The sequence below is a fragment of the Rhipicephalus sanguineus genome, chromosome 10 (assembly GCF_013339695.2).
Source record: "Rhipicephalus sanguineus isolate Rsan-2018 chromosome 10, BIME_Rsan_1.4, whole genome shotgun sequence".
Lineage (NCBI taxonomy): Eukaryota > Metazoa > Arthropoda > Arachnida > Ixodida > Ixodidae > Rhipicephalus > Rhipicephalus sanguineus.
This window is the reverse complement of record NC_051185.1, coordinates 89,765,483-89,780,214: the sequence shown is the minus strand read 5'-3', so window position 1 is coordinate 89,780,214 and position 14,732 is coordinate 89,765,483. Positions and strand designations below refer to the sequence as shown.

The 14,732-nt window shown below is 46.3% G+C and overlaps 1 protein-coding gene across 1 annotated transcript; it reads right to left on the bottom strand.

The window, feature by feature from the left end:
* Positions 1 to 414: 414 nt before the first annotated feature.
* Positions 415 to 1,434, bottom strand: LOC119406586 (uncharacterized). The gene has a single exon (XM_037673322.1). It carries the CDS (start codon positions 1,432 to 1,434, stop codon positions 415 to 417), a length of 1,020 nt encoding a protein of 339 aa, XP_037529250.1.
* Positions 1,435 to 14,732: the final 13,298 nt, after the last annotated feature.

Genomic DNA, 14,732 nt, shown 5'->3' with positions numbered 1-14,732 from the left:
ATGACGGCATGCTAGGCCCAATGTTGCCGGTGAAAGCCATCGGCTAAGCCGATATCGGCGAAAGTACGGCAAAACGGCGGCTAACTCGGCCCAATGTTGCCGGTGAAAGCCATCGGCTAAGCCGATATAGGGGGAAGAACAGCAAAACGCCGGCAAATTCGGCCCAATGTTGCCGGTGAAAGAAATCGGCTAAGCCGATATCGGCGGGAAGACGGCAGGAGGCCGGATAACTCGGCCCAATGTTGCCGGAGAAAGACCAACATCGGCTGAAAGGCGGCAAAATCGGCCCTATTTTGCCGGCAAAAGTCAGCGACTCCACCGATATCGGCGCCAGGCTGGCAATGCTGGCCCGAGGTGGGGCCGCGCACAGCCGCCGTAAAACCAATATCGGCCCGACGTTGTGTGCTGCCTGGGCTACTTCACACCTGCAAGGGACATAGTTCCGCGCTTTTTTACACAACCCTTGCTGACTTGCTTGTTCTCATTCGCCTTCTTGCAAAGGGAGCTCAGTTTGTTGGGGGCCGACAATACTACATGGACCCCCGCTCGCCCTGCGGCCCTCTTGATGAGGTGGGATACACTGTGTACATACGGGATAACCACAGTCTTAGACTTCTGAAGGCTCGGCCGGATGTGTTCCCTCGTTGACCTCACTTCTCGCAAAAGAGCTGCAGTCAACGAAATCAGCAGGCTCTCCGGGTAGTCACTCTCCTTTAGCCTCTGAACTTGCGACCCATAGTAGCTTGCGATCGAGTGGTGGCAGGAGCGAACGAGGGCATTTCTCAGGGCTCCACAGGCGATGGCCCGTTTTACAATCTTTGAGTGATTCGATGAAAACGGCAGGAGGAGCTTCTTTGATCGTGGTGCGTAAGACCAGCAGGTGTGGTTTAGGCCGCGGTAGATTTCCATGTCAAGGAAGCGAATCTTGCCTTCAACAGGCAGCTCTCGGGTGAAGGTAAGGCCTGGAAAACGGGACCGGAACATACCAAGTATTCTTTCTACTTCACAGGAGGTCTCCTCTGGTTGGGCCCAGAATAAAACCAGGAAATCATCGACATACCGGAAGATCTGGACCCAGCCGGCGGACTGAAGCTTCTCATCGAGGATCCCATCATAATGTGCTAAAAGCAGATCGCTCAACACAGGTGCCATGTGCGAGCCGATGCAAATGCCATTCCTCTGTACGTACATCTGTCCATTGTGTTCAACCGCTGTGGAGCGGAGGTACAGCACCAGCAACTCTTCGAACCTGGAGGCGCTGGTACCTATGGTGTTTTGAAACCGTACGACTCCGTGCTCTTCTATACATTTCTTCACGACTCTGACGATGTCCTCTTGCGACAGGGAGTAAAACAGGTCTTTGATGTCCACTGAGAACGCCTGCGTTTCCTCAGGGCAAGACCTGGCTAGAAAGTCCGATACCTCAGACGCCATGTGTACCATGTACGGGTCATTCACTTCAAGAAGCTTCAAACAATTAAGTAAATAGCTTCCTAAGCACCTTTGCGAAGAACCAGCTTTGGAGACAATCACCCGGGAAGGGGTTCTGCCTTCTTTTTGCTCCAGGGCCGAGAACCATCGTCTCCGATTGACACCGTTCTTCTCTACTGACCCTACTCATCAGGGGGTACACCAGTTTCCGAAGGTGCTCGATATGCAAAAAATGTCGGCAACTAGCCCGCTCCCTTACAACTCAAGAACAGCGGCTAGAGACATTTCGACACGACGACGGACGGCCCCACAATCAGTTTTTGCCCAACTCTCTTGTTGGCTCTGGATGCCTCCCACTTCTGCGCCAGGTATCTCTTCGAAATTTGTCAGTCGGTACCAAGGACCCTACCACGTGCTACAGCAAACTTCTCCCGTTAACTTAACTACCTCATCGAACCCCTCACGCCCACTACGGACCTGCGTCGCCGAGGCCGCGAAACTGTTCACGTGGATCGCCTCAAACCGTACCACGAACCCCTTGTTCTTACGGCACCTTAGAACGTCTAATGGGCTCCGTCTTCAGCGAGAGGGAAAATATGATGAAGAAGAAGTGCACCCTGAAGAGTTACACAGTCGTATCATCAGCGCTACATAGGAGTGGCTCGTGCTGAACGTTGCTGCTGTTTGCGCTGGCTATCCTTACGGTTCTATACTGTCACATTACACTTTCTCTGGTCGACGCCGTGTCTCAGCTCTTTATTATAGTAATATATTAACTAAATTACGATGCCGAGTGCCCCCGTTGAATCTATAAGCACACAGGGCTGGTCTGGCGATATCTCCCCTATGGCAATTTTGTTCAGAAATCGAATAAATAGAGCATTATTTTTTACCGTGTCGGTGCTATATATTACAAAGAAAAAAAAAACTTCTGGAAACTCCACGTGCTAAGCTGGGGATAGTCTTAAAAATAGACGCTATACTCACCTTCGGCGGTTCGGATTTGGGCTCAGCCACAGGAATCTTTTTGATCCTGTTAGTGCTTTCCTTCATGAAACAAAACGAATGCGTTTTTAAATTCCTAATTGCAAACGTGTTCCGATGGTAGCAATGAATCAATAAGAAAAAAAGTCAATAAAAAATGAGACGTTCGGTAACACATTATTTCATTATTCTATTTTCTAGTTAGGATGAGAAGTCTGGGCTGAATGTACAAATAATTATTGCACTCGTTCTTTTTATGTTTGCTTGTCTTTCCTGTTAACTCATTAGTTATAACTTTAAAACTTCACATGAACAATTCTTGGCCAATCCCCCAGTGTGGGTATGAGCCATGTGTCGAGGCACATCATCATGATCATCATCATCATCATCATACGCATTTCTATCACGCTTGGCACCACTCACGCGAAGCTGCCTCAATTTCTTACATTCCATTGAACAGCAATATCATGACTTTTAAAGTTTGTCTGCGTAGACGCTTGTGCACTTCCGGCACCCTTGCTGAGTGATATATCATCCTGGCTGAGTCGCCAAAGCAGAGGTTCATATCGAAAAAAAATGAGACGAGCCGGTGGGGAGATCGCGACGATCGGAAATATTCGTAAGCCCATCGTGTGATCGCGTAATACGTGAACAATATAGCAGTAATGAATCAAGACCGTACGATACCGAATGGCGTACTTTTTCAAACGCATCTTCTATTAATTGACTTGTGCACCTGGTGATGGTATTCTAAAAAATTCTCCTCACCAACAGCTGGCACGCGAACCCCAAGGAAATCATAAACAAAGCGAAATACGTTTTCTTTCCGGGGCTATGCTTAGAACCCGGGTCCCTGCCGGACCGAAATTGAATGCCTGGACCTCTAGGCAACGGCCTTTTTATCGTTCTTTATTGCTTTTGTACATACCTACAGCAGGGACAAACAAATATGTACCGAATAAATAAAAAAAGTAAAGAAAACTTGCACAATTGTCAGAGTTTGCAGGCTTTTTTAATATTGCTTCATCTGTAGATGGATTTGTATTTGATGAAGCGATTCAAGTACAACTTGTTCGACCTCTCGTGTTTTCAAAAATGAGCATATAGATTCAAAGAAGTTTTGTCGAACGAGACGTGCATTAATATCAGCATGTCGCACCGCCATTTTAGAGTGTCGTATACTGCGCAGGCCCTGTAACACAACTAGATCTAACGGTACCCCTTCCTTGTTTTTAACAGATTTCTCCCACTAGGGCATGGTCCACGCTGGCCCAATTTGAACTGAACTGAAGCATACGAATTCTCTCTAGTGACGATGCAAACAAGTGGGAAAAGTGTACAGCCGTCAGCACGGTTAACTCGAACGCTTCGCTGCGTGGCCTCGACCCGCTTCGATTGACGCCATCAATCGTTAGCTGCTGCCAACATACCGGGTACAACGCTTGGCGGTGCTGGCATCGTTCGAAGCCCGTCGAGGCCACATGGCGGAGCGTTCGAGTTAACCGTGCTGACGGCTGTACTCTTGCTATCGGCGCTTCATTGAAATAGTTCGTGTTGGCGGAATAAAACCGATCTGCTGGGCAGCGCGTAAGGTCGATATCAAGAACTGCACATTTAAAGAAAATTCCAATTTCTAGAAAATTAAATTCTTCTCACGCATTTCCACGACTGCGTGATGGTCCTTTCGTGGGGCCGTTCTAGAGGCTGACTAACGCTGGAAAGAACAAGAAAGACGGCACGGCTATTCCGCCCGAAAACAGCGTTCCGGGAACGGTCGCTACCTAAAGTAAAACTGAACGCTTGCGTAATGAGGGAGCAATAGTAAATGCGAAAGAAAGAAGGAAAGAAAGAAAGAAAGAAAGAAAGAAAGAAAGAAAGAAAGAAAGAAAGAAAGAAAGAAAGGAAGAAAGAAAGAAAGAAAGAAAGAAAGAAGTAAGCGAGGCAAGCCCACGCCAAGCTTCGCTTGCTACCCTTTCCCCAAAAGGGGACGGCTCCTTAATTTGACTGACCGCAGTAGATGTTAGGCGGGCGTCATTTCCCGTGGAAGGCCGTAGTCTTTTTGCGCCAGCTGTATTTGTACCGTTTCGGAAATAAATGGTGCCTCTATAGTCACAACAATGACAGCGCATTCACAGTTTTCAAAAACTAAGAAGACGTAGGAGGGCATGCGTGACCTCAAGTTTGCGTTTGACCCTACGCAGATCAGCAATCCTAGAGCGTTTTTTTGGTGCACTGGTAAGTGACAACCTCGACGTATCAGCAAGGCGGCATGCCAAGCTGCAGAAAAAAATCTGTTTTCAGCAGGTAAGGACCAACGTGTACGTAGCTGCATCGATTTGCAGTTAAAAGGGCGGTGCTGTCAAATTTGTGGCTTGCATGTTCTTTGTCACAAACGTTTCTTAATGCTCTAGGAAGCATAATACACGATCGAAGATTCATGTATTCTCGCTAAATAATTTGATATCGCCTTATTTATATGAACAATTTTCGTTTCTGGGCGCCGTGTTGGACAGTGACGTCACTGTGTAGGAAGCTTGAGCACATCGGCCCACGAAGCTGTGACGCACGCAGTGCTGCATCATCTGATCTCGCACACACATGTCAGCAACCGTCTGGATGCCTTCAAAACTTGCTATAATTCACTAATTAAAAATATTCGCATATTGGGTGTTCCGGTATGCGCAGAGACCTATACCGAGTACTGGGTTACCGGACGATGGTATGGGCATCTTGTTACGCTGCGTGCAACCACAATTAAAAGTGCGTTTTAGGGGCGTAGCTCCTCTTAATCTAACTTTGTCACGTCTCCGTTGTCCGGCGTAAACGGATCTCCCGTACAGTACGTGATATGTATCGCCCTCTCCTCTGCTACGCTTCCCCCTCTTTCTCCTCTCCTTAATCTAAACTCTCATCAAACCCTAAATAACTCTCATCAAACCTTTAGCATAAACGCGCCCGATCTCACGTCGGTGATGATGTACTGGGCAGAATTCACGGAAGATTCACGGTTTACCGATGAACCTCCGCAGCTTCGCCCACTCATCATCATTCACTCCGTGGATATGCTGTGATTTTTTTTTTTGTTTTCGCTGAGTCTCCGGAGCGAAAAAAAATATTTAAAAAGACAATGCAGTCGGAACTACGTTGCTGCCGAGAATTTACACCAACAGTGAAGTAGAATACAATACATTTCTGCAACAGCAATTATGTGCTTGCCTGGTCCATCTTAGCGTTGCCATGTGGGTCCACCTGTCTGGTCTCACGTTTACGGCTACGGTAGCCAGGCATGCTAAAGCAAGGAGGTGTGCGAACAAACTAAGATTCTCTGAAGTCGCGTTCGCAGGTTCGCGTGACGATTCAAAGCACTTCGCAAAAAGCGAGAAATTTGGCTATTTCGGCAACACACTGAGAAAAAAATGATTGTATGCGTGTAGGCTCGCAGCGATCTTTCTTGGCTTGCCTGGGGCAGCGGAGTTGTGGCTCACCGCTGATTGCACATCACTGTAATATGGTCTGACGCCACTAAAACTTTCGTTACACTTCTTACAAAATGACGTCGGTGTCAGTCATGCTAGCTTTGGTTCTCGATCTCGAGAATGAGCAGTCAGGCACACTTTGGAAGAAAAAATAAAATATATTGTAAACGTTTGTTGTGTCCAACACCTCGGGCTGAGTGTCTTTGCATACAAAGGAAGCCTACATAGGGCTTTCTAGAGCCTCAAAATTTGGCGCCACCACCATTTTAACGAATGTGCACCATGGTGTGTCAAGAGGCTGATTCCCTTATTTAATATAAAGGTTCATGAAATATATCGTTCGGGTGGTAGCTTGACGTTTATTCATGAGATGCTGCTCGAACCTCCACTCCAGCAATGTAAATGGGTAGCAATATCTACGCTTGCGACATGGCGCAACTGAAGGGTGGACTTGACTCACGTGTTGACTCCTCTAGTCTGTCCATAGCCTACAGCATGACAATACCAATCTACCAGCAGCGTAAGACGATTTCCTCTAAAAATGACTGTTTGTTAGTGGTACAATAAGCACAACGCCGTTTACGCTAGCGTATTACAATTCCGTGGCTTCAAACCATGATCTAAATGTTTTTGTCTTCGCGAATTGCTCGATGCGTATGGTAACCATAAGACAAGACGACATTAGATAGATCTCGCAGACATAGATGTCTGGATGCCAACGAAGACGTTACTCTATGGCCGTACTTACCATACCGTATACCTAACTGCAAGAAATGGCACTGCATGTATTAAACGAAAGAAACTCGTAGCAAAAAAAAATAAACTGTAAGCGACCCTAATCCTTCACTGAGATGTCAGGTAGGAGCACCCACCCGTCGGCGTTCCTGCGTCCTGGTATACACCATAGTGGCCAAGGAGACATCGGCGGCGTCATAGGTTAGACAGCGGTGAGCCCGCTAGCCCACTACTAGTGTACTGTAGCATTGCACACCAAGTAGAGTAGCTGGTGACATAAGGATGCGAACAGGCGCTGTCAGAGCAGCACGCGCACCGACGTCCTTTCCACGGCTACTGTACCCCGGCTCACCCAGAAGGATAATCAGCGACGTAATTAGGCGAGCGCACTTATATGCTGGAGAGGAGAGCGAAGGGCGAGGCCCACGACATCTGATGATTGCCGGAGCAAGTGCACCCTACGCGAGTCTTGTCCTGTGTTGTACGTGAAGCGAACGCTGTGTAACCCGGGGCGCAGCTGGCGCAACGGGAGGCAGAACCGGAAGAGAGCGTGCGGCGTGACCTCTACATGCCAGATGTTCGCGGTCCTGTACCGTACTTTAAGTTATGACATACCTAGTGCCCACTCGTTGAGATACAACTCTTAGTTTATTCTATTCTATCCCTTTTATATACGTTTTCGGCGTTCGTGTGCTTTTATGTATGCCTCAGGTTTTTGCATGCCGCCGAGACAAAGCAGAGGAAAGCGGGCTGTTAAGATTTGATAGCCAGGAGTCGCAATCAACTCGATCGGATGGGTTTCTAAGGCGTAATTATTATTCATGCTAATTTCTACTCATTATGACAACAATTTCATTTCATACCGTGGCTGAATGTTAACTTTGTTATATATAACGTATAGCCTAACCTATCCCATGTGTGTAATGTCTTTATGGGGGTTTCCGGAGAACACGTAGCAGCGCATGACTGGGTGGTCTGGAAGATCACAAGGAGTGTCACCTAACACATTGGTGTAGTTAGTTTTGAACCTATACGACCTCATGCCCATGAGCTGCTCGCCTTTCCCGCTGCACTAAGCACCTTCACTTGCCGAAGGTGTGAACCATAAGAATGTGCAGGAAAGACCACACGTAGAACATACGCCGATGAGTACAAAGGCGTGACACTCGGCGTTATCGGGAATAGAAAGCACCCTGTTGTCTCCTATTCAGCACTGTATGGTCACTTAACAGTTTAGTGCGACAGAAATTTGCACTAGTTTGTACGGATTCACGAACAAAGAAGTTGGCGTGTAGACACGGAAAAAAGAGAAGAGATGATAACACAAACGCCGAGTAACAATTGTTATCTTCTTTAAAGATTCTAATGATATAACCGCGCATCTGCGCTTCGTGGTTCACTTGGCGGTGTTTGTGGACGTTCTCCCGAACACAGCGACGACAAAACAGCATGTGATTTGCAGCACACATTGCGAATCGCTTTGGCGACACCCCAAAGAGCTTGTGTTCGGGATATTTAAAAACATTTCTGCGAACTTCTGACGCGAATAAGGCCTTCAATTTCAAACTGACAACCCAATTCGCGAACATGTGCGCAAATGGCGTAGACAAGGACGGAGGTGAGGTGTAAACTCCTCCCCTCCAAAGCTTCGACATTCTACATATAGAAAATGTCAAAACAAAACAATGTATAGGTATATAGAAGCACATGCAGGAGAACACATAAAGAATAGCCGAGCCCCCCCCCCCTCACCTTCCCCACCTACCCCCTATATAAATTTCTCGCTATGCCGCCGGTTTGTACAGATACTATTAGTAATTTCAATATCCCGCGCAGCGAAGCTGTATTTCCGCACCCTGTACCGGTGTCGTCGTCCTTCGCCGTCCGTGTCGTTCGCTAAAAGTGGTCGTGTGACCAGGGGGAAAGGTGCAGCGTCGTGAGGACGGCAAAGGGAAGGTTTCCAAGTTTTCAATCGCGGAGAGGGGGTGTGACCGAAAGGGAAGTGCATACAGAAATAAGTAAAAAAAAAGTTCATGTCATGCCATGTCATGATCTCTCCATCGAAAGAATCGGTATAACACGAAAGTAAAACTTGTCCTTACAGAAGTAGTTGATTGTTTACATTCATATTCAAGAACTTGCACAATGTGTATGGGTGTTTGGCAGCTATATCAGCGTTTAACGTAAATGCACCCAACGTTGATGGTTGGTGGTACTGCTTTATTACGAGGACTAACGTCCATGACCAATGAATAAACCCTCGCCTGTGGATCAGCCTGTCCTTGGCTTTTCGCTTTGATTTTCGCTTGCCGAAGTGTGGATGTGTCCGGCGAGCACGCGCGCGTTCACGGGCGCACTCCCGCTGCCATTTCTTTAAGGCAAACCTTGTCTTCGGCGGAGCGAACCAAAAGCGGCCTGCCAATCTCACAGCCGACCTTGAACTGGCGAGAAGCGGCGCGCGTGTAGGCCGTGAACACATGATCATTTATTTTACGTCCTCCGGAGGGAGAGGGCCAGGGTGGGTGCGGGCTGTGAGGAGGGTGTGAGGCAAGAGTCTGCTACAGAGGTGTACAAAATATTTGTGTATTTACTTGTTTACTTATTTATTGCAGAATACGTTACAGACCGAAATGCAGTGAGTAAAGAGGGTTACAATGAATGTAAATAATACCAACCCAGAAAAAGTTCGCCAGATCACACGCCTTGTCGCAATCGGTTTCTTGCGAAGCAGGCAGCCAGTAGTTCCATGATGCTTTTTTTTGTTTCCAGCCAAGTGTTCGAGGTGGATCGACGTGCTCTTGTAAGTGCAGTAGTTGTGTGCACATCGTGGGCTTTCCAGGAACGTCGACCACATTGGCGCTTAAAGGGTAGCGTATGGTCTAACGTAACGTCAGCACTCACATTAGAGCACAGACGTGAGCATTATCGAAACGAAGTGACGCTACGGCGCGACGGTGTGAATATCATACGTTATTTTTGTTAGCGTATTTCTCCAGGCTCGAGCAGCGCTTGACTACAGCTTGTTGAATTGTAGAAATACAAATACATTGTTTATTGGACTGTTATAAACGCGGAACTACCACTAGAAGTACTATTGAGTGTAACCCGACATGACGCCTGTATCATAGGAGTATTTAAGTAGTGTTTACTGTTTGTTATAAAATTAGATAACGAATACTACAGCCACTTTGACGTTGCGCCGACATTACGCCTGCACAAAGTCTTTTTCCAAAGCAGTTGCTAGATTTGACGTGGCTCTGTGGTAGAACATCTGACTGCCACGCAGAACGTTTGCGTCCGATTGCTGCTGGGATCCAATTTTTTTTTTCTTTGGATTTGTTGGGTCAACGCTGCCACTGTCGTTTTTTCTTAACCCTCTCGCATTTAAATTGCGAAGGTCTGTTCTCGCCATTCCTGGGCAGATATAAACTGTCAATCACCTGTGGAGCAAACCGGGTATGTGCCACGTTTGTGTCGAAAGGCATTATGATTACTATTCGAGGCCATATCGTCAGGAAAAACATTCTACACGCGGGATGGCACACGGTGGTGCTGATATGTTCAACACGTCTGTGTTATCAAAGGTGCGTGTGTAGCTGAGGTGATTATGGAATCTGCTTGTCGTGTAAATGGGGAGTTGAAGGTGTAAGGATGATATTTTGATGCTGTAGGCGAAATTGTGAAATAGGCATAGCAAAGACGCATTTGATTTCGAACAGAGAATGGTTGGAGAGAAGAATTAGGCTGAGCCACGTGGCGATGTCAATACTTTGCCGAAAATTAGGAGGAAACTGTAACGCCTGACGTAAGGGTAAACATTATCGCTCTTCGACCGTTTTCACGGCATGCAACTAGCTGCATTTTTATTGCGACCTCAATATGTATTCTTTGTGTTTCATTACTGCACCATTTCGTCTTGCTTAAAGGCTCGCGTTATATTTGTTGATAGTTTCGCTTGGTCTGAAACCAACGACCAGCGAAAAGTAACACAATTCTTTCATGCATTATTATTTCGTAGCGATTTTCTTTTACCAGATAACGCATAGGACGGATGATCATAAGGTTTTCTTTTTTGAAACAGCGTCGTATCTATCGGGGTATAAAGAATTACGCATTTAAAACGCTGGCATTGACGACTTCAGAGCCAACGCGACACCATGCCCAAAAGCCGAGTGCCTTATCGACTGGGCTTAACTTCCTCTCATGCCGATGATGTGAATCAGATCTACGCGCTGTGCCGGAAAAAGTACGGAAAAGTGGCCAAGCTGCGCAGTACTGGAAATTGCAGCAATACGTTCTCGAACGCAAGAAGAAACAGCGAAGACGCCGTACCGAGACGACCGCACAATAATGAGAAGGTCGGAACGCAGAACGTACGCGGGAATTACAAGAGCGGGATCCAGTACGTCATCGAGAAAAAGAGTGCACAGCCTATCTTTAGTTTCATCCTCACCTAACATGCTGTGGTGGCGAGTTCGCTGCAGCATTTCTCGGCTTTTTTGCAGTGCTGCTTGGCTATGCAATAAAAGATGAAGAAGCAGCAGGTGATTACTAGCATACACTTCTGTATCGTACAGGCGAATTCAATAGGATATTCTTCGTGGAATATTTTACACCTCCTTGCAAAGCTTCGAAACCAACAAGACCTCCTATTAGCGGCACACAAATGAATTCCCGAGCGTTTGCGCTGATAATATTACTAATTTACAGATCGCGCCCATGATATCACGTATATTTCGACTCATTGCTCTTTTCGTTTCATTACAACAATGTTCACTGTGAATTTGGAATTACAGCACCTTAGTTGACGGTTGAACAGGCGTCCGTTTAGCTGCACCACCTGTCGCGAACAACGTCCGTTAGCGAGGACACAGCAGGGCCTCCGCGATCAGCTCTGGCAGAGCGACGGCGCGCTGCCGGAGATAATCGCGGAGGCCACACAATATATCTGATTTAAAGAGCAGTTCATGCATCCTTTACGACCGAAAAATTATAAGCCTCATGCTTGTAAGCGTCATGATATATTCTCTATTCAAAATCTCTTTGTAAAGTTTGGTGCTTGTAATGCGTAGATGTTGACAGCACCTGTTAAAACGCTGTATTAAAGACGCTGAGCTCGCTAGTTTAAGAAAAGTTAGCAGAAAAATCTGTGTCAGTTATGCTCGTGAAACGAAAGAGGTTTCTGTAGGAATTGTCACAGAATTGGATCCAGCTGCAGTGGACACGTCGCTCGCTGGTCTAGCGATGACAAAGGCTCATCACACCCACGTTAGCAATAATTTTTCCAAGCGCTTTCCAAATCGCGCCTCACCTCATTTGGAGCAACGTGTGCTATATAAGCTCTGCCCGCAAATCACGGTTCGCCCGCACTTCTCATCTAGATGTGAGAAGTACCAGCTGGTTTGTGTTCCAAGCACAAATGTTTTCGCTTCACTAAAATCAAAGGGACCGATAACTGATTTTTCTCGACCCATTTTTTTACGGCGCGAGAGAAAGCTCATCATTCTAAGTGTTTGTAGCCGCAGTAGTTAATCCCAAAAGCATGTAGTTATTTTACAAGCAGTATTTTTTGATCTGAAAGGCTCTAAACACGGACGTACCTTTCCTCCAGCAACACCGAGAATTGATAGCGATGCCGCCGGCCCTTCTCCCGATATGTGAAAGCGATGACTGTTCTGGTTTCGCAGGAGTTCCTGTAACTATGCTCAACTACCTTTATTTAGAGCTTTTCAACTATTTTGGAAAATAACAAACTGTTACAATGAGATGATGTGGCATTACACATCTTCCCTGTATTTGAACCACGTTGTGTGCGCATGCGCCCAAGGTTGCCTGCGCCTGTGTCATGGGTGGCTTGTTCCGGGTCGTTACTCTCTCAATGCACGAGGCAAGCCAAGTCATCGAAAACGTCACTACGCATATGCGCGGCCGCGCCGAGTAGCAGTGCGCGTCATTTCTGAGACGAAGTGTAAGTAGCAAAAATTTGTCACTCCTAAATCTAAGCGACCTGGAGACTGCATGCATGGTTGCATGAGCACGCTGAAAACTTGTTTAAGACGCACTGACGAGCATGGGATCATTACGTCACGCGAAGGCAGCGCCACTTTAATGCGTACTACTAACGCAGGCCTATATTTACATTTTAATGGAGTAATACCTTTTTACATAAAGAAACGAACAATATTTCAATACTAACAAAAAATCGTTGACCGCGTAGAGCAATCAACGGTCACGTGGCCGGGTTCATCGGATCGTTGATGCTTTCGCCGCCGGAGGCGCCACAGGTCATTTTTCGCGACTTCCAATTAATAAATAAAAATATAAATCCATCTCTCGCGAAAAAAAACAGGGTTGGTTTGAGTCAATGCGACGGACAATCTACATCAGTTGAGCCATCTCATTTCATGTTCTGGTCAGTTTTCGGTCCCTTTAATATTTTTGTCAGTTATGAATAGAATTGGTTTTCCCGCTCAATATAATCCAAGTGCCAGCCAAAAAAATCTGGGCGCCAGTCAATTTAATCCAGCCGCCACTCAATTTATTCCAAGTGCCTGTCATTTTAATTCAAGGGCCACTGAAATTAATCCACCGCCAGCTGATTTAATCCAATCGCCAGCGAATTTAATCCAAGCAGGTCGTACGTGACTACCTTGCGACTTCAAGACGACCCACAAGTTTCGGAATTGCTTGGAGCGAATAGCTCTGGAGTGACTTAAATGGTTATTTATTCAGCATATGTAGAATAAAGCACGAGTGAGTCACTAGTGACCACTTTGTCCGGTGTGACCGCTGCTGCAAAAATCCCCCTCGTGATCACTGGTATCAAAGGGTGATTAACTGAACGCTTATGTCGGAACTCTTGCAGGCACCAATGACCTTGAGTTTTCGTGATCACTGTTGATATGTCCAGCTCTATCGTCTCGTTCCTTTTTGTGACGTTGCATCATGGGTATCAAAAGAAACGACACTGAAAGGGTCACAAAACCTTTGTGTGTGAAATATGGTCCGACCGAGTCGCTCATGATAAGCAGACCAAGTTACAATTCGAGCTGGTACTCATTGGTATCAAACAAATTGTCTTAAAATGAGCGTTACAGCAGTCACCATTGTGAGGCTAATCACTCCGGCCTATTATCGATCACTAGTGATGTGTTCAGATTGATTATTTTGTACAATTCTTGCAATATTGCATCATGGGTATCAAACGAAAGGTCATTGAAAGGGCGATACAGTTCTTGTGTGTAAAATATGGTACAACCTAGTCACCATTGAAAATCAGTTCTGCGGAATCCCGCAAGGTGGCGGAAGGGTTAAGAAAGGGAAAATAGACAACCACCCAATTGTAGCACGAAGTCAATTTCCTTGTGGCTTCGTGCTACAATTGGGTGGTTGTCTATTTTCCCTTTCTTAACCCTTCCGCCACCTTGGGGGATTCCGCAGAACTGATTTTCAATATGTGTCCAGTTGCTTCGAGTTGTCAATGAATTCGCCCTCGCGCTGTCAATTGCTAGCTTCCTGGTTAGCTCAATTGGTAGAGCGACCGCCCCGGATAGGCGTTGGTCCCGGGTTCGATCCCCGGACCAGGACGAATTTTTCGGCAACTAAGAAGCTTTATTTCTGAGAAATCCGTATGGATTTCCTTGTGGCTTCGTGCTACAATTGGGTGGTTGTCTATTTTCCCTTTCTTAACCTAGTCACTAGTGATAAGAAATCACTTCCTTTTTAAAGCAGTACCAGTTACAATTCGAGTGTGTACTTATTGGTATCAAACAAAGTGTCATAATATAAGCATTGCAGCAGTCACCATTGAGAGGCTAATCAATCCTACCTATTAGCGATCACTAGTGTTGTGTTGAGATCGATGACCTCGTACATTACCGTAATGTTGGATCATGTGTATCAAACGTGGGGTCATTGAAAGGGCGATACAGTTCTTGTGTGTAAAATATGGTACGACCGAGTCACTAGTGATAGGAAATAACTTCGTTTTTGAAGCAGTCCCAGTTGCAGTTCGAGTGTGTACTCATTAGTATCAAACAAAGATTGATAAAATTAGCATTGCAGCAGTCAGCACTGCAAGGCCAATCACTCCGACCTATTAGTGAT